Genomic DNA, 25,419 nt, shown 5'->3' with positions numbered 1-25,419 from the left:
TTCCTTCTCTCATTGTTGCTTGTATCATATTTGGATTGGGTTTCTTCTGGTCACTTGTTTTCTTCAAGTCCTAACTTTGTCCACTGAAATAAATTTATCAATAGAGGGCACTACCTCTACTATGAAGTTGTGCTCATTTTAAGTAAAGATTGTGGCAAATGGACATTCTTTATGATATTATAGAATTCTTTATGGTTCTTGTTAATTCAAACTCCTTACCTAAAGTGGTGGAAGGTCTAGAAGTTTGTACAACCCTGTCCCCAAATGACCTTGTTGTGGAGGGTTGCAGAGGAGCTCACATGGGCTGCTCTAAGCTGTCAGCTGAAGCAGCTCCCAGGACTGCTTGTAAATCATGGCCTCCCCTTGTCAGTGAGCAGAGGAATATCCAGTTCTTTTGCAAGTGGTATGTTAAACACATTTACAAGTGTTGGAGGCAAGGTCCTTCAATGGGTTTTAAAGAGAAGTTGGGTTCAAGTGTCCCTATGCAAACACTGTCCCTTTTTTAGCACTTTCAAAACTAGTCTGTAACACCAGTCTTTCTAGAGAGATACAGATGTTGATTCCTGCACAGACCTATGAGGACATTGAAGACTAGATCTTCTCCTAAGTTTCCTGCCATTTATTTATTCAGCAGAGAAGGTGAAGATGTTACCAGCAATGTTACCAGCAAAGTTGCTTTTTGGAGAGAGATGAAATTGACTGAAGGAGGATAATATTTGGGAACACTCAAAGGTGGCTGTGAATGCCCCTTTCTTCCTTGCAGAGCATTCTACAAATTCCTCCATTGTCCTCAAGCCAACGATGTTGAGTCCCTGTACCTGAGAGCCCTTGGGGTGTTTTGTGATTGAACACCTGAGCCATTGTTGCCCTTCTGTTCTCCTTCAAGCCAAGTTCAAGAAATGTCACCTCCTAAACCCGGAGACTTGGGTCCATTTTTGCCTGGCTCAGGGGGTGCTCCTCCAGCTCTGCAGTGCAGCAGCCCCAGGGACGCTGCCGTGGGGGGCATGGGGTGAATTGTGCTGGGCTGCCTCCCCTGGGCCTGCTGGCTGCTGCTGCTTGACAGAGCGTGCCAGAGTGCTGCTGCCCAGGGTGGGCTGACACTGAGGACTTTTCATGGTTACCCCTTCATGACATATCTTTGCCTTGATGGGATTTCTTCTAACTCACTCCACACTGCATTAGAAAGTTTTATTTCCATGCTTAACAAATTGAGGCTTCAAATTCTCATCTATATTTTCCCTCCAGTCCCTTATGTGTTGGGGCTGGCTTCCCTTGGGGGCAGGTGTATCAATGTACTGATCCCATCCCCTTTTATTGCTGCAGGAGTGCTTAGGAACACTTCAAATGGTCCTTTCCACTTTTCTTTAGGTGGCTTATTGCTCTGCTTTCTGACATAAGACACAGTTCCCAGGTTGATGAGGAAGTGCCTGAGACACTAGGGATGGTCAGAAATTTGTGGAAAGATGAGAGCACTTTCCACAAAGATGATAAAAAGGGACTGAAATTATTCCTATCATAAGACTTTCTCTAGAAAGGATTGGAATTTGTAGTGCCTTCCATAGAGCATTTCCTATGGGCTCACTTTTTTCTTTAGAAGCCACTGGAATTCTGAACCTCAAGAGAGCCAGGGGAAGCACTGGTGGCTATTTCAGTGTGTTTCCCTGGCCACTTTTACTCATTTCTGCTTTTAGACTCTGATTTGTTCTCTCAGCCTTGCTGCTGGGAATGACCTCCAGGGGCTGAGTAGGTCCCATTTAACTGGGAGTGTTTTACATAACTTTTGCAGTTTCAGCTCTGAAATGAGAATCTGTATCTGATGACATTCCAAAAGGACTCAAGGAATCCCAAATCTTAGTAGTTTTTCTTTTATTATTACTTGAGCTAATTATTTAGGCTTCTTGTTTTTGTTGTTGTTGTTGTTTTGGGGTTTTTTGTGGTTTTTGGGGTTTTTTTGTGCTGTTGTTTTTTGGTTTTTTTTTTTTTTTTTTTTTTTTTGTTGTTTTTTGGGGTTTTTTTTGTGACAAGGAAAAGCCTCTGGCCATGCAGAAATTGGTTCCACAAACTGTAGAAGGATTGCTGGCTGAACAATGCCATGACATTCTCCTGTGGGAACTGGACAACCTGGCCTGCAGTTTACAGAGTTACTCTGTACTGTCCCCAGAACAAGACAGACCATGTGCTGTCCTCAAACAGATACATCAAGGAAGAAGGAGCATTGTGCCCAGATGAAACCAAATGCCAAGCACATTGTGGGAACCCCTGCAGAGGCTCTGGCTTGGTGGCAGAGGCTGTCACAGCACTGCCAACAGCAACTGTGCAGCCAGAGCCGCAGAATTTGTCACTGCTGGCCTGAAAGTGCCAGCCCTGGATGGAAATGTCAGCAGGAGCTCATGCTCTGCCTCCCCGTGCTGACAAATCCCTGGAATCCCTCCTGCTGTGCTCTGTGGCAGCACTGCCAGAGGAGGCAGAGGATGTGACACATCCTCAGGGACACCTCGGGCTGGCTCTGCAGCAGGACCTTCCCTTGGCCCATGCTCACTTCTGCAGACAGCTATGGCCATGATCCTCAAACACTCCTTGCTTTTTGGGGCAAATCCCTTCAGCTTTGCTCATTTAAGGCTCTGCAAGGGGCCAAAGACTCAACCCTCTTTTTCTGAAAAAGCAGATGGTGGGCAGTTCTTCAGCCCATGGAATTAAAAATAAATTCTTTTGACCCAAGTAGCCTCCAAGCACATATTTTGGGAAGGAATTACTTTCCCACACATAGTGCACTTTCCCTCTTTTACTGCTAACAAAATCCCAGTGTTTGATACAAACAGCCCCAGGATATGTTCATGAATAGCTCATCAAATAGCTCACAATCAGCCCCTTGAGAAAAGCAAAGTGTGCTTTCTAATGTAACCAGTTAGTTTGAGTTTTGAATGTTTTGCATTTGCAACTGAAGCCCTGTAAGCAATTCTAATTGTTGTCAGTAGGTGAGATACTTCTGAACAAAATCAGTTTTACCTGGCATTTCCTAATGGATAATAGTCATACAAAAGAATGGATGTTTGGAGAGTGTGTTTTTATAATGTCGTATGTTCAAGGTGGGACACACACAGAGTGTACAACATCTCTCCTTTATACTTTTCTTTTATAAATACATAGTTCTAAGAAATTATAATTTTTACTTGGCAGGAAAGGTCAAAGACTCAGTAGTAAACACCTGTCAAGCCTCCTGGACCTCCGTTCTGGCCATCCACAGTCATAGGGTGCTACTTCAAATTATTTTTTTCAGTCAACAGTAGCAGACATAAGCCCCAAGGCACCAACCTGCCCCCTTTCTGTATCATCAGCAATAGAAATCAGTTTTAAATTATCAGAATTTCCAATTCCCAAATGTCAAAAATTATGTATTTTCACATGCAAACTATGATGACTTTTGCTGATGTTTGTAACATTTCACAGGGCCAAAGATGATTTGGATTTCTGAAGTTTTACAAAATAGAGATACAAATGTCATAGAAAGCACAGCAAGGATGAAGGTTTAATCACCCTGAAAAAACCCTCTCTGGCTGAAGTGTCCATAGAATCACAGCTTGATCCAGAGTGCACCGATAGCACCTTACCCTGTCCATGAGCCATCCTGGAAATGCAGAGCATGCCAGCCCCAAGTCTGGTTCCAGTGCCCGTTCTTATGCACAATTGTCTCCAAAATCTGCAGCAGCACAAGCCAAGGTGAGGGCAAAGCCCATTCTGAGGATGTCTTGGGGACCCTCCACGCCTGTTCCAAGCACACAGGGATAGCAGGTTCTGCCACAGCAGCAGAAATTACATTATGTGTTAGTAAATGCAGCACTTAGAGTAGCAACTAAATAGTCCTATCTCAGAGTTAAATGTTCAATTCTTCATAAATGCAGTACCTAAACCAGTTAACTCCCACCTACACCCCAGACATCCACTTATACCTGCTTGTGTAAATTGTATTTTCCACTCCACTGCCTAGCCCTTCTCTCAGCACAGTCCTCAAGCCCTCAACCAGGCACAAGCCAACTTCTCACCTGGCTGTCAGTAATTACCAAGCACCTGCTGGTAATTACCTGAGCACCTGCCCCACCCACAGCAGCTGTGCAGGGCCCTGACTGCTGGGAGAACAGGCTTGAAATGCAGACCTGACCCCGCACCACAAAAAAAAAAAAAAAAAAAAAAAAAAAAAAAAAAAAAAAAAAAAAAAAAAAAAAAATTGCAACCTTTCTGAACAATTTCAGACTAGTAAAAGAGCAGGACATAGAGAGACTTGTTTATTCCCTTTATTCCCTTCAGGCCAATCAGAAAAATTTTATATCCTTCTCTATGAAGGGAAGTCATGGCTTTTTTTTGGAGCAGAAGCATGTTTTATCAGCCCACTTTCCTTCCTCGTTTGTCCCTGCTCCCCACGAGGCCACTCACTAGGCATATATAGAAATACCTGTGTCTGAAAACACATCTACATGAGTGCATGACTTGCACTGCAGCAGTTGAAGGCATTGTTTTTATTGCACAAAGATCACAAACCTGTTCTAGAAGAACTGTAGAGTTCTTACTATGGAGCTGTAAGAACCCTGCCAGCACATCTGCTGCTAAAGCAACAATTCCAGCTTTGCAGTGGCTTAAGCGGGCTGAGACAGAATTGTTGCTCCATCAATGCATAAACCACAACAATGCAGTGGGGACAAGCCTTTGTTCCAAGTTTGACTGAAGCTTTGGGAAGCAGGTTTGCCTGCAGAGGGCACACAGAAGCATGACACCTTTGCCTCCTATGCACCTACAATTTCTACACCATCATTATCATTGCTCGGGTGACTGAGCAGCTGACAGTGTGTGACAGATTGTCTGTCATGTACAGAAAGTCACAGAAAGAAGAAGGGAGGGATAAAACATGGAAGATCACAATGCAAAAGATGTTGAAGGAGTGTGGCAAGGATTGAGGATTAAGAGACAGAAATAAGAAGAGACCATACCCCTAAACTGTCAAGTGCTGAGGGGAAACTGCAAGTACTTGCATATTTGAGCTCATCACCTGGACTTGCATGCCTTGTCCATATTACCATTATTTCACTAATTTTTCTTCCTGGACAAGCTGCCAGGTCCCCAGTACCAGTCCTACCTCCCTTCCAGCAGTCTCTGTCTGGGCAGAGTCAAAAATAGATCAGGGGTTACCTGTTACTCCATAAGCATTCAAGACAGCCAAAGAGCTTCCAGGAAAAAGGCCATACTGAGTGCCCAGGAGAAAGAGATTTTAAGCAAGTGGAAGAAGGAGGTATTGATTGAGGATCACAGTTATGTTGAGGTTTAACCTTTCAAAGGTTTGTTTCTTTTGAAAGAGAGATTTTTGGAGCTCCCTTGAGTTAGCAATATGAATTAAGTACTTAAATTTTAGCTTGCAGAATTATGTGTTGAATTTTACCCTTTTACTTAAGAAACCTCTGTCATAGTACAAAAATAATAGAAAAATGCAAATATCAGAAGCTTCTTGCATAGAGAACAATACTGGGAGAAGACCAAGGATGCAGAAACCCAGATAAAGGGGCTCCTCTGTCTCCAAGCTCATCAAGACCGACAGACGTACTCAGATAAGCACCAAGGGACCAAAGCACACGCGCAAAGGAGAAAAGTTGAAAAGTTCAGCCATAAGGATGACCACAATCTTTGGCCTCAGAGACCACCAAAGACTCCTATGTGACCCCCACCATGAACAAGGCATGTTCAGAAGGGCATGGATCTAATTATCATGCCAGGCGAGGACAGGCAGGGCCAGGGGTTGAATATGCATGAAAAGGTTGAGCAATGTCATCTATATGGAGCACCTTTGTGAATAAAAGATGGGGCTCAGACCAGGGCTCAGGGCACAAGTTTTCAGGAGAGCTGTCTTGCTTGTGCCAGGTGCTGACAATACAGACCCACTTCATAACTACATCAGGTTGTGGAGTCTATTTATTCCACCTATGGCTTCACTTTTCTACTGAAAACTGCAGGTGAGAAAGCCAGGCAGAAAAGGGAAGGAGAAGCCACGTAAACAAACCCATAGCTCTATACAAGGACAGAAGCAGATTTCATCTTCACCAGGCTCAAGAGACTTGAATTTGCTCTGGCATTCTTCACATTCATTCTCCTGTGGAAGAGCACGGGGCTCCCATTACCTGAGAGGAAACGCGCTCTGATCCTGGCTCAGGCACGGGCTGTACAACCTGCGGCCAGTCCCGTGCTGGTGTGGCTGGAACAGCTGCGCTGTGCTGTGAGCTCAGGAGAATGGAGCTGTGGCTGCTGCCACCCTTGGCTGTGTTTGGGAAGCAGAAGGTAGGAACATCAGTCATCTGTTGTGTTTGACTTTATTGTTATTTAAGATTGTAGTAAATACTGAGCATGAGCTGGGGTCCAGATTGTAATTGCACCTACCTCACTGGGGGCTCCTGGGGAAGCAGTTTCCTTGAGAATCAAGCTCCTCTCCTCCAAAGGCACTTCCCCAAATGTCTGCATTTCCCAGAGAACACCAACACACACTTAAGAAACCCTGGCAAGGCTGAATTCCTTCTGCTCCTTGCAGCACAGGCACTCCAGCTCGAGCTCATCTTCCTTCCCCCAGCTCTGTGTCACTTCCTTCCCCACGCCCATGCGTCGCTTTGGGCGTGCAGCCCCGGGTCCCTACAAACACGAGCTGCCGCTGCCTCTGCACGTGCCTGAACTCCTGCCTGCGCTCACGGCAGCAAAACCAGGCTGTTCCCAGCCAGGGAGCGGAGCCCTGTTCCCGCAGGAGGCTCTGCTCAGCCTCTTGCAGGACGCTCCGCTGTGCACGCAGCACTTCTCCTGCCCTCCCAGAACACTCCTGGCACAGCAGAGCACAAGCTGGCCGGCTCTGGGCTCAGCACACCCCAAACACAGGCACAGGAAGACTCAGCCGCTGTTTTGCAGCCATGCCCAAGACAGCTGGGAAGGGTCCCCTGCCTCTGGTCTCACTTGGCTGGCTTTCTGACTGGGCCTGAGGCAGGGGCTGCGATTCCTCACTTGTGGGGAGAGCAGAGCTGCCAGAAGCGCACCCAGCCTGCAGGCACTGCCTGACAGCGCTGCGGCCACTGGGACGCTCGCGCCTCTGAGTCACAGCCACTGCACTGCTGCTGCTGCTTCATTTGCTTTGAGGCACACCCAAAGCTCACTGTCAGGCCACCATGGTCTCTGGTTCTGCCCTCTTCCTGTCCCTGTGTGTGCATGGAGCATTGCTGTGCTTTCAGGAAGCTCTTGGGGAGAACTTCCAGCACCGCAAGCTCCTCTGCCCTCGGTGGATGTTTGCCATGGAAGAGCATACTCAGGCTGGCTCTTCTAAATCCCAGGGTTCTTGTTCCCTTCAGCGTACTCAGCACGACCTTCAACTCCACAGTGCTGTGCAACTGGAGCAGCAGGACAGGGACCTTTGCAGCCTGAGCTGCCCTTGTTCCTCTCTGCCCATGCACAGACGACGGCATGGAAGAGAACGGCAGCAGGGCCCTGCGTGTCCCCGGGCTCAGGATTTGTGCTGCTTTAGCTCCATGGACAGATCCACGAGTCAAATGAAAAAGACAAACTGTTTAATAAGGGAAGGCAAAGCGAAGGGGTGAGCTGGGAGGGAATAAAGGGGATGGGCAGGGCCTGTGGGCTGGAGGGAGGGAGCTGCCAACAGGGAGGGAGATGGCAGCAGCTCCTGGAGCTTGTCACAGACTCAGCCGTGACCAGCAAGAGCTGGGCCTGGAGCTGCAGCTGGTCCCCTCTGCTCTGCAGGTGCTCCCATCTGTTGCTTTGACTTGGACCCCTGGTGCGAGGACACGAGGCTTGACTCCATGTTGATCAGAAGGCTGATTTATTATGATATATATTATACTAAAACACTACATTATAACTATACTAAAAGAACAGAGAGAAGAAGATCAGAAGGCTACAAAGACAAGAATAGAACAGGAATGAATAACAAAAATCCTGTGACTGCTCACAGCCTTGGCACAGGTGGCTGTGATTGGTCACTGATTGAAAACAATCCACATGAACCAATGGAAGATTCACCTGTGGCACTCCACAGCAGCAGATAGTTATTGTTTACATTTCTTTCCTGAGGCCCTCAGCTCCTCAGGAGGGGAAAAATCCTAGCAGAGGCTTTTTCACTAAAAATCCTGGCAACATCTCACCCTTTTAAATTATTAAATTAAATAGAAAAAGAAATGTTTGCAATCTCTTCTACTGGGCCCTTGCAGAAGAGAGAACAAGCACCTCTTGAGGTTCATCTGTTGCCAATCAAAATCTCAATCATCTGCTGATGTGGAATGTTCAGGGAAATTCTTCACCTATCAAACATTAAATTATATCATATCACTATAACAATCTTAAAATATAAGAAAATGCAAAAAACTCATGCAGAGAAAGTTCATTGTTTCAAGTCCAAGCAGCTGAGTTTCAGGACAGAGTCCATGGACTGAAGATGTTCTTCTTTGACATCTCTGGAAGTCCCCTTTGGTCCTGAAACAGGCTTGCAGAATTCTGAAACAAAGAACTGCTAAAGAAAACAAGAATCATGAAAAATTAATTGACAGTCATGAAACAATTCAGAGAAAATTCTGGAATGCCCTGGCCACAGCCCTTCATTGAACCACTTGGGCTGAGGCTAACTTTTGGCTTTTCAATGCTTTTGAGCTGCTAGCTCTTTCCACTTTTCTTTATAAATTTTTTTTTTTTTTTTTTTTTTTTTTTTTTTTTTTGAAAAGAAGAAGAGTAGCAGCAGCAGAGGGTCTCTAGGACCCTTCGGTGGCCCTGGTCCTGGTGGGCGGACCAGAGAACCCAGACCTGGCTCACAGAATGGTGGCCCAGGTCCCTGCGGGGAAAGCAAAGTCCCCAAACCCAGCACTGGACGGGGCAGTGGCCCCGGCCCATGAAAATGAGCCAAACGGCCCAGAACCAGCCTGTGAGGCGGGCTCTGCATGCTCAGAACCTGGCAGGACCATGCTGCCAGTGTCTTCAGAGCAGAAATGACCCACTGCTTCCTCCCCCCAGCAGCACCGGTGCACACCGGCAGCTCGAGAAGAGAAGCTTTCTCAGGAATTGTCATCCCAGATCTGAGGGTTTCTTGTCCCCAGAGCAAGCGAGCAATGCTGGCTTTGCTCTGTTTCTCTTGCTCCTGCAAGGCAAATGGCACTGCTCCTGCTTTCTGCCCCTCGGCACCACCCCCATCCCCACTGGGCTGGGAACCAGAGGCAGATGCCACAGGAGCCAACTCCCCCACGCCGCTGGGGCGCTCGGGGGGAGGCAGGCACCCCAACCCCCAGGGAGAAGCCCCCGACCACGCGCGAAATGACCCAGAAACCATACTGATTTTGAACACAGCCAGCCGAACTGCTCCTGCAGTTAGCTGGCGGGCCATGCCCCCTCCACAGAAGGACAGGCTCTTCGCAGGGTCTGATGCGACTGACGGAGCTCCGGAAACCTGCGGGACAACTGGGGTGGGTGGTGCGGGCAGCACGGGCGCTGGTGTCGACTCTTGAGTCGATCCCGTGGGCTCAGCACCATTCTCGGCAAGCTCTTGCACTGCAATTGGATCGGCAGGGAGCGGCGGGACAGGCGGGGGCGGCGGGCTCGGAACGGGGTCGGCCCGCGCAGGCGCCGCCTGCACCATTGCGAATTCAGTTGCCGGCTGGGATGCAGAGAAAGAAGAAGACACGGAGGCAGCTCCTGCAGCTCCCGGGAGCAGCAGCACAGCCGGGGAATCACTGTTGTTGATCGCGCTGCCTGGCAACAAGGGCGGATCGGCGGGAGGCGGTTCCGGGTGCCGCGGCGCAGGCGCAGTCATCAGAGCCGGCGGAGCTGGCTCGGGCGGCTGCGGGGCCGCGGGCGGAGCCGGCTGAGGCGGAGCCGCGGGGTCCGGCGCCTCCCGCGGGGCTGGCTGAGGCGGAGCCGGATCCGCCCCCTCCCGGGGTGGGGGAAGCGGAGAGTTCCGCGGCGAAGCGGGCGGGGCCGGCCCGGAAAGCGGCGGGGCCGGCTCCCCATCCCCCCCAAGAGAAGGAGCGGGGGTGGAAGGCAGATCTGTTTGCTCCGAGGGAGCAGAGAAAAACTTTTGCTCAGCTGTGGGCTGTGCGGGGGGGCTGCAAACCCGCGGTTCGTCTTCTTTGAGAGGCTTCTTTCGTGCTGAACCTGGCGGGGACAGCAAGCGACTGCGCGCCTGAGCCAGGATGTCCCTCGCATTGTGCAATGTTTTCAAATTAAAAAGATAAATGTATATGTGCACTAGAAACACCTCTGGGTACCCAACACCCTGGCCTAGTGCCCAATGAAAAGCAGCGTCCATGAGCTCCCATAAATCGAAATCAAGGGAGTAGACGACATTTGTAAAAAATCTATGAAATTTTGCCCATTTGAAAAACTCATAACAATCTCTCTCCCACTGACGATAAGGAATTCTGTTCCTGTGTCCCCATCTGCACCAGAATTTAATAACTTTCTCCTCTGACGCAGTAAACGGAACCTGAGCTTCTGAAGGTACCTTTTCCCAACTTTCCTCCCACCTTTTGCGAATGGCAGGATCTTCAGAAAGGGAAAAAATAACAGTACCTTTAGACAGTGTCCTTGTGGATCCAGCTGTGCAGCTCTGCTGCTCTGCGGTCTCTGGACACAATCTCCAGGAAAGTCCAACAGGTTCTCCCGTTCGCCTTGGCTGTGAACTCTGCCCATCTTCAGGGTCTCGTTTCTTCAGCTCCAGGCTAGATTCCATGGTCACTCTTGGGGTGACCATCAGTTTCACACGTCCAGGGGTCACCAATTGTTGCTTTGACTTGGACCCCTGGTGCGAGGACACAAGGCTTGACTCCATGTTGATCAGAAGGCTGATTTATTATGATATATATTATACTAAAACACTACATTATAACTATACTAAAAGAACAGAGAGAAGAAGATCAGAAGGCTACAAAGACAAGAATAGAACAGGAATGAATAACAAAAATCCTGTGACTGCTCACAGCCTTGGCACAGGTGGCTGTGATTGGTCACTGATTGAAAACAATCCACATGAACCAATGGAAGATTCACCTGTGGCACTCCACAGCAGCAGATAGTTATTGTTTACATTTCTTTCCTGAGGCCCTCAGCTCCTCAGGAGGGGAAAAATCCTAGCAGAGGCTTTTTCACTAAAAATCCTGGCAACACCCATCTTCAGTGGGAACTGGAGGTGGCCAAAGGACACCAGTTGTTCTGATCCTGCAGATGAAGTTTGGCAGATCTCCTGGACACGGAGAGCAGATGGGACATCTGGGAAGCAAAGGGAACACTGAGTCAGAATGGGGACGTTTCCTTTGGCAGCAGCTGCACTTCCATCAGGGAAGAGGAAATGTCAGAGCCTCCCCAGGAGGGTTAGAAAGAGAAAGCAGCAGAGCGGGCTGGGCTGTGGCGAGCACAGCCGCGGCGGGACCGTCCCGCAGCCCCGGCAGCCCGGCAGAGCCGGCACAGCTCCCGGGCCCTGCCGGCACAGCTGCCTTGCCCAAGGACAGCCCCTGTGCCAGCCGGGGCAGCTGCGCTGAGCAGCCCCAGCACGGGCAGGGCCCACGGCCACAGCCCACGCCAGCCTCAGCCCCACCCTGCCTCCCCGGCCCTGAGGCCTCACCCGGGCTCTCTCCAGGCTGGCAGCAGCAGGGTCCTGCTCACTGCTCCTGCTGCTGGCACTCAGCTTCTCCCTGCTGGCTCCTGGCAGTCTCCGGCTGTCCTCGTAGTCTTCCTTACAGCTGTGGCAAAAGTGGAGGCTCTGGAATTGGTTCCAAGGCCTGGCAGAGCTGCAGTCCCAGAGCCCTCTGTGCTCCCTGCTGGCCCCTCCATCCCCTCAGCCCCACCATGCTCTCGGCAAACCCCCAGCCCCCTTCAGCTTCTTCAGCCCCTCACAGTCCTCTCACCCCCCTCAGTCCCTTCTGACCCATCCCGTCCCCTTAGACCCGCCATCCCCTCAGCCTGTGCCACTTGCCTGTCACCTCAGTGCCACCATGGGCCTCGGCTGCCCCACAGCCCTCAGCCCCAGCAGCAGCTCAGGGTCAGCCTCCCTTCAGCGCCACCGCCCCCTCAGCCCCCTCAGTCTCACCGTCCTTCAGCAGCTCCTCAGGGGACAGTGCCTGGGGCCACTGGCAGCTCCCAGCGCTCCAGGGACACCCGGGGCTGGAGCTGCTGCTGCGCCCGGCCCGGCCGCCAGCTTGGACCCAGCCCAGGGAGAGGGGACAGAGCGGGCACAGGGGGAAAAGCAAGAGGTGAAAAAGGCAGCCATGGGGGAAAGAAGTAAAAAATGCATCCTAGACCTACACAAACATCAATCTATTCAGTAAAACACTCATATTCCTCTTACTAGATAACTGTGCGCATTTACAAATATAACTTCATACATATATATATATTTTACTCTACTTATATGTAAATTTAACTTTGAAAATCTATAAATATAATTACATATATAGAAATATAATTATATCACTTCTGAAACTCTATACATATCCACATTTAACTATACAGATTTATAAATATATGGACATATAAACAGAACACTATAATACATAAATGGAACTATAAGCATTGATAAATGGAACCAAAGAAATCTCCAAATATATCTACAAACAGAAGAAGTCTACCTGTCCAATGGTCACAGGCTCTCCTCTGTCTCTTCCTGCCATGCAGGGCAGCCCTCCTGGAGATGTTGGTCAGATGGCATCTGGGAAGCAAAGGGAACACTGAGTCAGTATTGGCCTCTGTGCACCTTTCCCTTGGGCAGCAATTGTCCTTCTACCAGGGACTGTCAGAGATGGCCTGAAAGGCAGACTCTCACTTGGCAAGTTGAAGCCTGCTCTTCAAAGAACAGGGATCATTCCAAGTATTCAGAAGCGTGTTTCCAAACACTGAAGTATCTCAATAAAATCTCAGCCCTCGTAGTGCAAAGGGCACCCAGGAGAGCTTGAAACACAGACAGCCCCAGCTGCCACAAAGAAGCCCAGCCTTGTTCTTTCTCTGTGCTGACAGAGAGACCTCAGTCTCCACTGAAATGGCTGAAGCTCAGGGCTGCTGGCAGCTGAGTCATGAACCAGCTCCATTACCTGGCATCTACAAAGTGCCGTCTGCAGCGAGCAGCAGCTGCTCCAACTCTAGCATCAGCTCTGGCAGGAAGAGCTGGGAGGGACAGAGCTCCCCACGAGGCCTGCAGGCTGCACCAGCTTGGCTAAGGAACGGATCCAAAGTGCTCCCTCTGTCCTCTTAGGTCTCGCTAATCAGGGCTCATTCAAGCTTCTCCTTTTTTTACTGGATTTACTGTGATTTTTCAATCGGTTGGCCTCTGATGCTCTGCTCCTTGTTTGGCTTGTGGGTCAGGACTGATACCAGCAGACTGGTACTACTTTTAGGCAGTGATTTGGACTTCTACCCTGAGTCCTTACTTCTCTTTTTTTCCCCTGTTCCTTCAAGAGTCGCTCAGCCTGGCCTCCCCTGTCATCCTGCAGCAAATTTATCCATGGACATCAGCACAAAATTGGGACACCCAGCTTGGTGACGCAACTCCTACCAGGTCAGGTTTATTCCCTGCTCTCTTGACGCGGAGCAGGAGGTCGGGGCGGTCGCGGCGGAAGCAGGGGCTGCTGTAGTGCAGCCAGCCCCCGGCATCGCCCGGCGCAGCCGTGCCGAGCCAGCCCGGCACCTTGCGGAAGCTGTAGCGGTAGAGCTGGTGGACGAAGCTGCGGAACTGCGCGGCCCTGAAGGGGCGCGGCACCGGACCCGCCCCAGAGCCACCGCCCCTGCAGGCGGGGCCCGGGCCGAGCAGCTCCCGCTCGAAGAGGGAGCAGTCGACAAGCAGCCCCTGGGCCCGGCTGTCCCAGCGCACAGAGCGGACCCGGGGGCTGTTCACCAGGCGCCACAGCTTGGCAGGGTGGCTCCTGGGGCTGGCCGGGCACCGCACGGCATGGCAGGGAAGGGCAGGGCAGGACTCAGCAGGCAAGGCAGGCAGGGAAGGGCAGGGCAGGACTCAGCAGGCAAGGCAGGCAGGGAAGGGCAGGGCAGGGCACTGAGAGCAGCGGCGGGCTCTGTCCCCACGCTGCATCCCGTGCCTGGGTCACCATTGGTGACAGGGAGGAAGGACATTGCTCTGGCTTGGCTGGGGAAAGGATGAAAAGGGGGCATTAGAAAACATTCATTTGGTCTCCTTTTCAGCAGACTAGCTCTTTTTATCTCACCATGTCTGCCAGTCTTTGGCAGAGTTGGCACATTTCTCGTGATTTGGAGTCAGCTACAGCAGCAGGAAGGGGCAGCAATTTTGTCCGCATTGTCATCCAAGCTAAAGTGCTGGCCCATGGATGGATGTTGCTTTACCCAAGGAATGCCTGGGCAATAAGATAATGTTGCCCCATCACCCTCCCTGGTTTGCCCCCTCCTACTTCACTTTTTTTTTGGTGCCGAGGCAATGAGGAAATTCTTGAGTTATGCTAAAAGCTGTAGCTGTGCTGAAAGAAGCATTTATTTTGTAGCAGGGGATGCGAATGAGGCACTCTCTAGAAATCAGCAAATTTAGCAGAAAAAGCTAACCGCAAATGGTAACCACTGGCTATTTGAGCAGACAGTCTTGTAGACTGTGCAGAAATGATAGGTGAGAAGTTCATGCCTGAGGAAGCCTTCTGAGCCTTCATCCAAAATGACCAGCAGAAGAGTGATGACCACCTTGTGCAGAAACTGCAAGTGTGCCATGAGGGCTTTTTAATCATGTAATTAGAAAATATGCTATGAGATGAAGGTTAGGAAAGTATAATGTGCCCATGAAGTAAAAAAAGTATAAAACTAGTACTGTGTGAAGAACGGGCGAATGATTTTGTGGTGGAGCTTCCCCCTCACTGCTGGTGATGAACAAACAAATACCTGCCCTATGGGCCCCACACTATGGAGCACTGTTTTATTACCTACTTTTTGGGCACCAATTAATGGCCTAGAGTTGTGGGGAACTCATGCTGGTGTCTTCCCAGATGGTGATGCACTTTGCTTTCCTCAGGAATCACCTCTTCCTCCACCCATCTGGGAGAGTTCCAATGCAAATGCCTCTTGCAGGCACCTTTTGTCACTGTAGACTGACAAAGGAGACCTTGCAATGGAGAGAGACTCCCTGGAGCTGCTGTGGAGAGCTGAAGGGGGAAGCTTTGTCCCTCAGCTTTGAAGTCTTGTTGGGGGGCCGCTTGTGCTCTGGGGGACGCACACCAATGATGTTTATCCAAGCCCTGCAGGTTCATTCCTGAGCTTTCTGACACGCCACAGAGACTTTGGGGTTGTCATGTTGTCCTGGCTTGTAAAATAAGCATGTATTCTATTTTTGCCATCTGTTGGGGGTTAGGCAGTTTTTCTTATCTCTTTCAAGAACAATGACACTGCCAGGAAGATAATCTCCTGCTAATGGGCTATTGAATTACTCACTGTGGCTGGTAAGATTAGTTACATCATCCCATTGGGAGATGCTCCACCCAGAGGGAGGAGCCAAGCATCCCTGCCACCATAAAACAAGCATTTCTGAGACCACAGACAGCCTTCTTCGCTGGATTTCCCAGAGGAATCAGGAACCAAGGCCCAGCTGCTCCTTCGCCGCATTTTCAGAAAGGATCTACACCCTTCTGCAGATCGCCGCTCCAGGAGGAGCAGCCACCATCTGGCTGGACTACTATCAACACCCTGACTTCTCAGGGTGTCAGGTTTTTCTCACTCTGCCAGTGGCTTTTTGCTTGTGCTAAATTACATTGTTATTTAGTTTTTTTTTCTTCCTAGTAAAAAACTGTTATTCCCATTCCCATATCTTTGCCTGAGAGCCCTTTTAATTCTGAAATTGTGATAATTCGGAAGGAGGGGGGTTACCTTTTCCATTTCACAGGAGGCTTTTGCCTTCCTTCACAGACTCCTGTCTTTTCAAACAAGACAGGCTTCATGAACAACAGACACATCTTTCTGACCCCCCAGATTTGACCAGCACATCAAATATTCCCTGCTCACAACTGCCCAGCTTGGCAGGAATTCCACAGCTCCACCAGGCTTGCTGCTGCCTCAGGAGCCATCAGCATCCATCCCCAGCCCTGCTGCTCACCTCACAGACATGGGGGGGTGTTGACAAAAATGTCCCCAAGGTCCAGAGTATCACAGCTGAGTTCAACCACGGGTCCTTGGCCTTCCCCTCTGAGGTGCAGCCTGCTCTCACGGCCTGGGGAGAGATGTCCATTTCAGAACAAGCATTCCCTCTGTTACACTGTCTTTTCCAGGCTGCCTCAGTGCTAGTCCCTGACTCTGAGCTGGATGCAACCAGCTCCTGATGCTGCAGGACAAGATATGGACCCATCTCTTCCCTCAGCAGATATCCCTTGGGGCTGACTTCTAATTCCTAACCCATTCCTTGGGCTGGTTTCCAATTGGAGCCACCAGCTGGCTGAGTTTCAAACATCTCTGGGGTCCTGGAGTGGCAGACCAAGAAGTAATGGGTAGAAATTGAAGGAAAGGAAATTTAGGTTAGATATTTGGGATGACATTTTTTCCTGTGAGGGTGGTGAGACACTGGAGCAGGTTCCCCAGGGAAGTTGTGCAGGTTCCAGCCCTGCAAGTGTTCAAAGCCAGGCTGGATGGGGCTTGCAGCTACCTGCTCTGGGGGGAGCACACACGGTTCTGTGGCTTGACATGGTGATCAAAGTCTTGTCAAGCTCCACAGAATTTGTGCTCAACCCAACGTTGACATCCACAGCTTCTCCATGGAGGTGTGTGTGGATTCTTTCTTTACCTGGAACAAAGCAAAGGGGAGTCTTTGCTCAGCTCACTGGCTGATGGAAGCACAAGGAACACAGCAAACCACAGGTCACAGAAGGAAGGGTCACAGTTTTGAGCTGAATGAGCAGTTCTGTGGATCAGTCCATTGATCACATCCTGACAGCTCTGTGTGGAGAGCGTGGGGATGTCCGGGCAGCTCCTGCAACACCTTATTTCTGAGTGTGTTTGTAGAGCTGTACAGTGGGATTGGTCCATGTGCTCCGGTGACAAAAAAATAAAATAAAAGGGCAAAGTAAAGATTAGTAAAGTACAGAATAGTTTCTACATTAAGACTGAATGGGATTCCTCAGCCTAGAAATCAAATGGGAGATAGATGTGAGAGGTTTGCAACAGCAAGAACAGCCTGGCAAATGGGGACAGAGAAAAATTTGTTTTGATTTGTCAAAAAAAGGAACGTGAGGGCCTGAAACTGTTGTTAGACAGAAACTACATATATGTGTAAGGGCCACACAGGAAAAGGCTCTGTGACAAGCCAGTGGAGAAGCAGCATATGGGACAGAGGTGTGCAAGAAATCCATTGCATTGGAGACAGTCTGATGGAGAGCTCACATACAGCACTGCTCAGGAATAAAAGAAAACTTCACCCAGGCACAGCCACATGGCAGTGGAGGATCAGGGATCCTCCTTCCTCCACTCAGCAACTCCCAGCAAAACAGGAGTCCAAAATCTTAGCTTGTTAGAGGGGACCACTTTCTCAAGCCGCCAAACAGCAAGGAGTTCTCAGTTTGCTTTGGGGTGAAGCTGAGCAGGGGAGGCACCTCTGGAGGGAATGGAGGGGATGGGACAGCAGGGAGCCGTGGTGCAGAGCTGTCCTGTGCCCGGGCAGGCCCAGCACTCACCTGTGCTGCAGCACACTGCCAGGCACCCGCAATGGTCACCGGCCGTCAGCGCGTGGAATCCCACTGTCACCTGCACGGTGCCACCAGCGCCCAGAGCTCCCGTGGCCGGAGTCATGGAGAAAGGACTGCAACACAAAGAGAGCCATCAGGGCTGGCCACACCTGGCCGTGAGATCCCTTCTGCACTGCAGCTCGCCTCAGCTCTCTTGGGGTGAAAAAGGCATATTAGATCATTGGCTCCTCGCAAATATTAAAATGAATCCTGAATGTGTTGTGTTGGAAAGTTATTTTGTAGTACAGTATGAATCCTTTTTAAGTGGAGTGTTAAATATTGTTTTCGGCTATAACGCAATATCAAAATAGAAACTATGTGATGTAAGATACTTTTTCTAACTAGCTCAAGAAATGGATAAGATAATCAAGAAATTCTTTGCACAGAGATAACAGCAACAAGACACCCAAAATCCCAAGAGAAGAATTATTGCCTCCTCACTGGGGAGAACCAGACTTTGTGGGGACCAAGATGACTGATTTACAAGATGAGGGGGGAAGATGACAATAAACAGAAAAATCTCTAGTTTGAAAGGAATGTTTGCATCATGTATGAGATATATGAAGATGCAACAGGCTATTGCTTTTAAGAGTTAATCCTTTGTTAGCAAAAATGTTCTGTGGCAGAGCAGAGCACCTAGATATCCATAATTCCTTGCTTTTTTATTGTCCTAACTTTGATTGTCCAAATTCTTATTTCTCTAGTTTTTATTACTATTTTTATAACTATTTTATTACTATTAAACTTTTAAAACTTTAACACAGGTGATTGGCATTTTTCACACTTGGGCAAGCAGGGAGCAAACCGACCACAGTCAGCAGAAGACAGGGCAGGGTCAGAAACAGCCATGGAGCCACTGCTGAGGAGATCCAGCTCTCACAAGATCCTGTGGGTAAAATGACCTCAGCTCCCCATACTCTGCATCCAGCTCTCTGCAATGAGACTCAAGGCTCCTACTACCAGCAATCCCATCAGAGAATGGTTTGTGAAGAGCACAGAGAGGCTTCAGAGCCATCTGCATGCACAACTGGACAATGAGTACTTCAGGAATTTCTCTTCTCCTTAAGCTTTTCCTGCTTATAAACCTCATCTCAAGAGGTTCAAATGTTACAGCACTCCCTGTCCTGGGATATTACAGCCTAGTAATCAGACAGGGAGAAGGAACTTTTCCTTGAAGACCAAGGACTTATAACTGTTGAATTTGCAGTGTGGTTCTTTGGTGTGTTTTACCTTGAAAACATCCTGATTTAGCCTAAAAAGGGCACATTTTAGCAGTACTTCAATGAAAGCTACTCTAAGAAAGGGAGCAGTCAAAACTCTGAAAGAATGCAAATGCAGATTAGAGAAATACAGTGACATGGAAACCCAAAAGGAGGATGCCATTTCCAGCTTGAAGGATCCAATCCCAGCTCAATGAAGCACCATGAACAGGAGCGCATCAAGGAAGCAGAACAGGAGGTTTCTGTGTATTTTCCAGCAATGCACTCTAGGACTGTGGGTTGTCATCCAGGCTGGTAACTGTTTGCTTGGCCCAGCAGAGAAACTCTGTGCAATGTGTTGGAAATAATTATGCAGATGTGTTGGTGCACTTTGGATTTAACGGGAGCAATCAGGACTGGTCACCAGGTGAACAGCTCTTGCCTGACAAACACAAGACTCTCTGCTTTGATGCTCAGGGAGAGCTCAGGGGAAATGTGCTTCTGCCCAGCAGCTGCTGGCCTTTGTGCTTTTGTACAGCCCCACTGAGGAAACAAAAGTTCCTGGCCTTGGTGCTTTGCTGCTGCTCAATCTGTCACTTCCAAGTGTCGTCTGGGGACTTGGTGATGAATGCATCACACACAAAAATAAAGAGAACATCTGCCAAGCTGAACTTTGTTCACATCAGCAGTGATGAACTTGCTTCAGGTTCTGCTCATGAAGGACCTATTGCTGCGATGATGGGCCTGACCAGTTCCCATTACCACTGGTGAGAACATCCCTGCTGGCTGAGGGAGAAGCCTTAGGACAGCAGTGCTTATGTGCTGGATGTGAGGCTTTGGAGAGAGGGGTGGAAAGACAGGCCCCAGCAGCCCCAGAGCTCCTGCATGTGCTCCAGGGGTGATGCCAGGGCTGCTGCAGCTCTCTGCTGGGGCTCGGGGGGATCAGTGCCTGCTCTGGGCAAGGCACAGCATTTTGTTCTTATTCTTCTGCCAAAAATTTCACTGGAACAGAGAAGCTGCCAGTTAAGGGAATCCCTGGCCACACTTCAGCACTACATTCCAATCCATTCCATCCCATTCCATTCTATGCCATTCCCTTCCCACTGCTGCCCCATGTTACATGCTCCTGCCCTCAGATGGCAGGATGGCAATAACACTCTTGGGGGAGACTTCAGGGCTTGCCTGAGAAAGAAGGTATCTTCTTCTTTTCAAATTATCAGGAGAAGAGGATCCAGCCAAGTTCAGGACTCAGTTTTCAGGAATGAAAAACCAAGTGCAAATCAGCCCCTGCATTTCCTACATCCCACCCCGGGCTGTACCCACCAGACTCCACTGTTCCTGCTGTAGCAGTCATCTCTCACACAGACCTGGCTCCCCAAGACCCAAGGACACAAGCTCTACAGCTGAACTTAACTCCTCTGAATTTCAGCCAACATCACTAAGCTGTTGCCTGAGCCCACAGATAGAAGAGCCGTGAAGGAGACATTCCTGACATTGTAATAACCAAATGAAAATACCAGTGCCAATAGATGGGGCTGACAAGCTAAATTTTTGGCCTTTTATCTGTGAATTGTGAGCTGTTCCTTAAGATAGTTCTCATCCTGTTACATCTACCGTTTCAATGAATCACTACTGCACCCTGACAGGCACTACCGCACTACTGACAGGCAAAAAAGATAAGGTATGGAGAGGGGTTTAATAGGTTGTTTTCTTCTGCTGTTTAACTAGGGCCCTTTGAATGTTTGTTTCCTTGCACAGCATCTAAAGGCAGGTCCAGATCTCCCAATGGCACCTGCCAATCCCCAGACACTGCTCTTGCTTTGAGCAGTGTGTCTGCTCAGATGATTGCCAGAGGTCCCCTCCAAAAGTTATTCTATACTTTTATCTTCTAAATCAGCCCAATTGCTTTTCAAATATTCACTAAATGTCTCATATTTCCTACACACCATGTGCAAGTACCCATGGGCATGTGGTATATTGATAGGCATTAGAGGAGCTCGACCTTCATGGAAGTTCCCAAGGAAGAATTCATGATCTTTTGTCAAACACTTAAACCAAAATGAAAAAAACCAGCAGAAACACAGGAACTTCAGAGTATTCAAAAAGAAATCTCAAGGAAAAGGGGGCACAACCTTATTCAGAGATTTAAATCTCTGTTTGAAATTTTAAACTGGCTTTCAAAGGTTCATCATGGAACACAAGAGGTGACTGATGCCCTCCGCTGACAAGGGAAATCAGATCAGCTTCAGGAACAGGAACTGCACTGGCTGCCTGCAGCACAGCTCATGTTGGACATCTGATGCAGGGATCCCTGGAAAGCCACGTGCCTGTGGCCTCCCAGAGAATGGCTCTGTTTGGCTGACAGTGCTGAGAAAGCATTTCAGAAGCTGCTTGTGCTCAGGAGGGTGCAAGCCAGCTGCCAACATGTTCCAGCAGCCTCCAGGAAAGCTGGGACAGAGAAAGCTCAAAGGCTGCATCCTGCTCAGAAGACCAAAAGCGAGAGCAGCTGCCATCCATCCTGCTCCCTTCCAGCCAGGGCTGCAGGGATGCTCAGGCTTCTTTTGTTGCTCTTTCCCAGCCCTGTTATCACCCAAAGGTGTTTTGCACAAGGACAGATCCTCACCTCTGGGTGCTCAGCTGGAAACGAGCTTCCAGGTTCCCAGAGTTGCGGAGCAGCAGAGTCTTCTGGCTGCTGCTCTTGACTGGACACCTGGAGAAGTCCAGCTGCTCAGGGAAGTCCAGGACAGCTCGGGCAGCAATGGCCCGAATTGGCACCACTATCCTTCCCCTTGTAGTGATGCAGGTGAGCTCGTGGGAATAATCCTGCAGGAAAAGAAACTGCCTCAGCACAGGGCATTTAGTGCTGTCCCCATGGCAGAAGAAAAACCATTTCCTATAACTCTTCACGGGCATCAATTTACCTATCCCACCCTAAATGAACATTAAGCTCTACTAATATGTCACATTTTAGAGGCACTAGCGCACTTTGCAAAACCTATCTTAGTGGCATTAAGCTCTTCTGTCACTTGGTCATCCAGAGAACTGCCCTAGGCCACCATCAATTTTACTCTAAATTTTAATGATGTTCAGTAATTCCTAAGTCCCTTCTAAGGAACATGGAGCTAGGGAACACAGGACATTCCTCTTTAGGTTTCTATATTCCCACTGTTTGAGAATAGGACAAAGTTAAACTGACTCAAAGCAGCAAAAAAAAAAAGATGAGAAAACAGCTGCACCCAAAGAGCTCCTGCACCTCTGGCTTGGTGTAGAAACATAGTTGGCTCAGAACTCCCCTCCAACTTTGCCTCTCCAACCAAGTCAGGAGGAGAACAGTGGTAACAGTGCTAACATTGCTTTCTAGCATGCTGTTGGAAAGAGCCTCTCTTTGTTTCCCTGCAAGGCTTCCTCCCTTCCATGCCATGTCCTCAACCCTTCTGTATGAACAAGCCCCCAGATCACAACACTGACCCCCCAGATCCCAGCACTGAGATCAGACTTGCCAGGGCCTCAGCACTGCTGTTCAAACCTGCACACAAAAGCACCTTTGGCACGCAATGGGTGCCAGCTGACAGAGCAAGCACAGGGACAGGCATGAAGACAAAGGCACAGCAGTGTCACTGCCATGGGCTCTGGGCTCACAGCTCTGCCTGCAGCTTGCACCTGCCCTACACCAGCTCCTGCAGGCAGCTGTCCAAGTCCCCTGCAGCTCAGCAACCTCCTGCTGACCAAGGGCATCCAGCAAAAAAAAAACCTGGCAAAAACCTACTAAAAACTTGGCAAAATATTCAGAAAACCTGCCAAAAACCTTCTAAAAACCAACCAAAAACCTTCTAAAAACCTGCCAAAAACCTTCTACAAACCTGCCAAAAACCTTCTAAAAACCTGGCAACAGTGTGCCTGTGCCTGTGCCAGGCCGGGCTCACGGGCACAGCACATCCTCTGCCCTGGCCCTGCAGCTGCACCATGCTCACTTGCGCTCTGGCACAGCACAGCTGCAAGGCTGCAGAGCAGAGGCTGGGAAAAAGCACCGTCCTTGCTCCAGCCCAGGGGGATCCAGGGAAGCTGTTGCCAGCCAGGAAGGAGGAAAGCTCTCTGACCTCTTTGTTCCTCATCATCATGAACCCCCTTCCGCTGTACCTAGAGATGGCCCAACATCTATCAACAGCCCTCTGTCATTTTCATCCTGTTCCCTGTGCATCTTCCCTTGGCAATGCTCAGGGATGTGCAGGGAGGGGAAGCAGAGCCTGTCAGGCCTGGCTGCAGTGCCTGGCAGCCCGTGCCAAGCTGGGACTGGCTGCAGGCTGCCTGCCCACAGCCTGGAGCCAAGCTCCCAGCATGGAATGGGCTGCACCCAGAGTGCAGGGAAAACAATGGCTTTGCAGAGAATTCTGTGCTTGGGCTCCTCCAGGCTCACCTTGTTCTCCTCGGGGCTGAAGCGGATGGCACAGGGGCAGAGGCGCCTGCTGGCACCGTGTGGTACACACCCCTGGGCCACGCCAGCTGGAAATAAGGGCAGCTCTCCATGCACACCTTCACCAGCCGAGGAATCTGCAGCAAAGACATCAAATGATGATTTTGACACTTGTGCAAACAGGACGACAGGAGACCTGTCCCTGCCCGGCTGACATCCCTCCTTGACCCCTTTTCCAAAGCCCTTCCAGCTGAGCAGGTGCAGGCACATCATTCACAAGGGTCAGCTGGAGTCCCTTCTCTCTGGCTCCAGCATTTTGGCCAGGGCCAGCGGGGCAGGGCCTGGTGGCAAGGAAGGACCAAGCAGGTCAGCACCAGCAGGATGGAGACAGAGCACCTGAATCAAGTCATCTGCACATTCAACAAGGCCAAGAAACCTGCTGGCTTCTGCCTGCACTCAGCCATGCAGTCATGTTCCAGAGGGGGAATGTGCTCCCTGAAAGCAAACCAGCACATTCTCCTGGAGGAAGGAAGAAATTCCCTTCTAGCAGATCAGGTTTGGGTAGGCACATTCTGGGGATACAGTCATGCAGGCAGACCAGCAAGAGAGGAGACCAAACACTGTGGCCTTACTGGGAATAAAAGCAAACCTGAAAAGCCAAAGAAGGAACACAACAAGACAATCCCTAAAACAAGGAGATGGCAAAGAGAATTTAAATGGGCAGTAAAGCAGCAAGGAAGAATCATAAAACCATGAGAGCAATCATCTTGTCAAAAGTGACAGAAACACAGACAGGCTGTGCCTATGGACTGTGGGCTTCAAAGGCATTTTCTGCCTGGAGAAACATGACCAGCACTGACTGACACTGTGCTTCCAGTATGAAAAGCCAATCTTGGCTCTCCAGGGCTTCTTGCTGCCTATGCAGGCAAGCTGGGCTGCTGGGCATTCCTGCCTGCAGCCACAGGCCAGGGTCTGCCCTCTGGCATTCACAGACACAGCAAACATGCATTTTTTAGCACACTGATATCACCAACCCCTGAGCACCAAAATAATCTCAACAAGTCTAAACCGGATGATTTGGACTCCCTCCTTTCTGTTCCCACCAGCCTACCCTTGGCACAAGGCTCATCTAAGAAAAAGTTGCCCTGACTGAAATTCCAATGGTCTCTGTTTTCCTTGTTACACTGGAACACAACTGCTGACATTTTTCAACTTTTCCCCTCTCAACTCTCTTGGGAAATTGCAAAACCATCACAATTTCTTCAAGTGCAGGTGGAAACCTCCAGGAGCACATGGCTTTGCATGTGCTGTGGCTCTCCAAAGGGAAAGCAGAGCACCGTGTTGCTCTTGGAAAAGCTGAGCAGAGCGGGATGAAGCTTAGCAGGAGCCTCAAGTGGCACCTAAAGGGCTCCCACTGCTTCTGCTACATCACTCTGATTCCAGGGCTGTTCCAGAACACGTTTCCTGCAGTGCCAAGGCCGTTAATGAGAAGTGATTCCAGCATCAAGTGGAGCAGACTCAGCCCCTGAGCTCTGACTGTGAGCTGCACAAAGGGAGCCCAACAGGCTGAGAGAGGCAGAGATTCCTACCAGGAGCCAAGATTAACCAAGGACACACAGGAGGTGCTATAGACTCAAGGCAAAGCTTGAGAGCAGGTCAGAACTGTACAGGCCTCAACATTCCTATCAATCCACAGCTTTCAACAGAAGGAAACTCCTTTGGGATAGACACCATCAATGCATGGACAAAATCAGGGCACAATTCCCAGCACAGGAAGATTTCCATCATCTTGCAGAACAAGGGGCTGAGACATTTTCTCCTGCATGTGCTGCAGCAGATAACTTGCTTTGCTGCCCACTTGGGCAATGACAGCACTCTCCTCTTCTAGCACAGGGTTCAAGCTCCAGGTGCCAGCACTTACCTTGTCCTTATTCGTCACAGACAGCACCATTTCAGAGACCTCCCGAGCCACGAAGTTCTGAAACACCATCTCTGGTGGGGAAACCTGAAACAAGCTCTGTTTCGGGGCAGCTGACGGCAGCTGGAGAGGCGAGAGAGAGCAGGGACAGCTTCAGCTGCTGGGAGGAAGGCTCATGAA

General features: G+C 49.7%; 1 protein-coding gene across 1 annotated transcript; it reads right to left on the bottom strand.

Moving 5' to 3' along the window:
- Nucleotides 1–7,560: 7,560 nt before the first annotated feature.
- On the bottom strand, nucleotides 7,561–23,591 carry LOC135292957 (hydrocephalus-inducing protein homolog). Its single transcript, XM_064406989.1, has 9 exons — nucleotides 23,325–23,591; nucleotides 21,534–21,733; nucleotides 17,661–17,785; nucleotides 16,637–16,774; nucleotides 16,094–16,207; nucleotides 12,630–12,709; nucleotides 12,092–12,199; nucleotides 11,627–11,744; nucleotides 7,561–11,274 (listed from the first exon to the last, which is right to left on the bottom strand). The coding sequence occupies exons 1-5, from the start codon at nucleotides 23,589–23,591 to the stop codon at nucleotides 16,095–16,097; spliced, it is 843 nt and encodes a 280-aa protein (XP_064263059.1). The 3' UTR covers nucleotides 7,561–11,274; nucleotides 11,627–11,744; nucleotides 12,092–12,199; nucleotides 12,630–12,709; nucleotide 16,094.
- Nucleotides 23,592–25,419: the final 1,828 nt, after the last annotated feature.

The sequence above is a fragment of the Passer domesticus genome, unplaced genomic scaffold, assembly GCF_036417665.1.
Source record: "Passer domesticus isolate bPasDom1 unplaced genomic scaffold, bPasDom1.hap1 HAP1_SCAFFOLD_60, whole genome shotgun sequence".
NCBI classification, from domain to species: domain Eukaryota; kingdom Metazoa; phylum Chordata; class Aves; order Passeriformes; family Passeridae; genus Passer; species Passer domesticus.
Note: the sequence above shows the minus strand (reverse complement) of the source record. Positions and strands in the feature narration are given on the sequence as shown.

Bases quoted from the DNA above. Each gene is read 5' to 3' on its own strand.
- LOC135292957 (XM_064406989.1), bottom strand. From the start codon at position 23,591: ATGTGCCTGCACCTGCTCAGCTGGAAGGGCTTTGGAAAAGGGGTCAAG. The intron at 21,734-23,324 runs GTGAGCCTGGAG...CTTTTCCTGCAG, and splicing joins TCAGCCCCGAGGAGAACAAG to GATTATTCCCACGAGCTCAC. The intron at 16,208-16,636 runs GTAGCTGCAAGC...ATCTCTCCCCAG, and splicing joins GTGTGCTCCCCCCAGAGCAG to GCCGTGAGAGCAGGCTGCAC.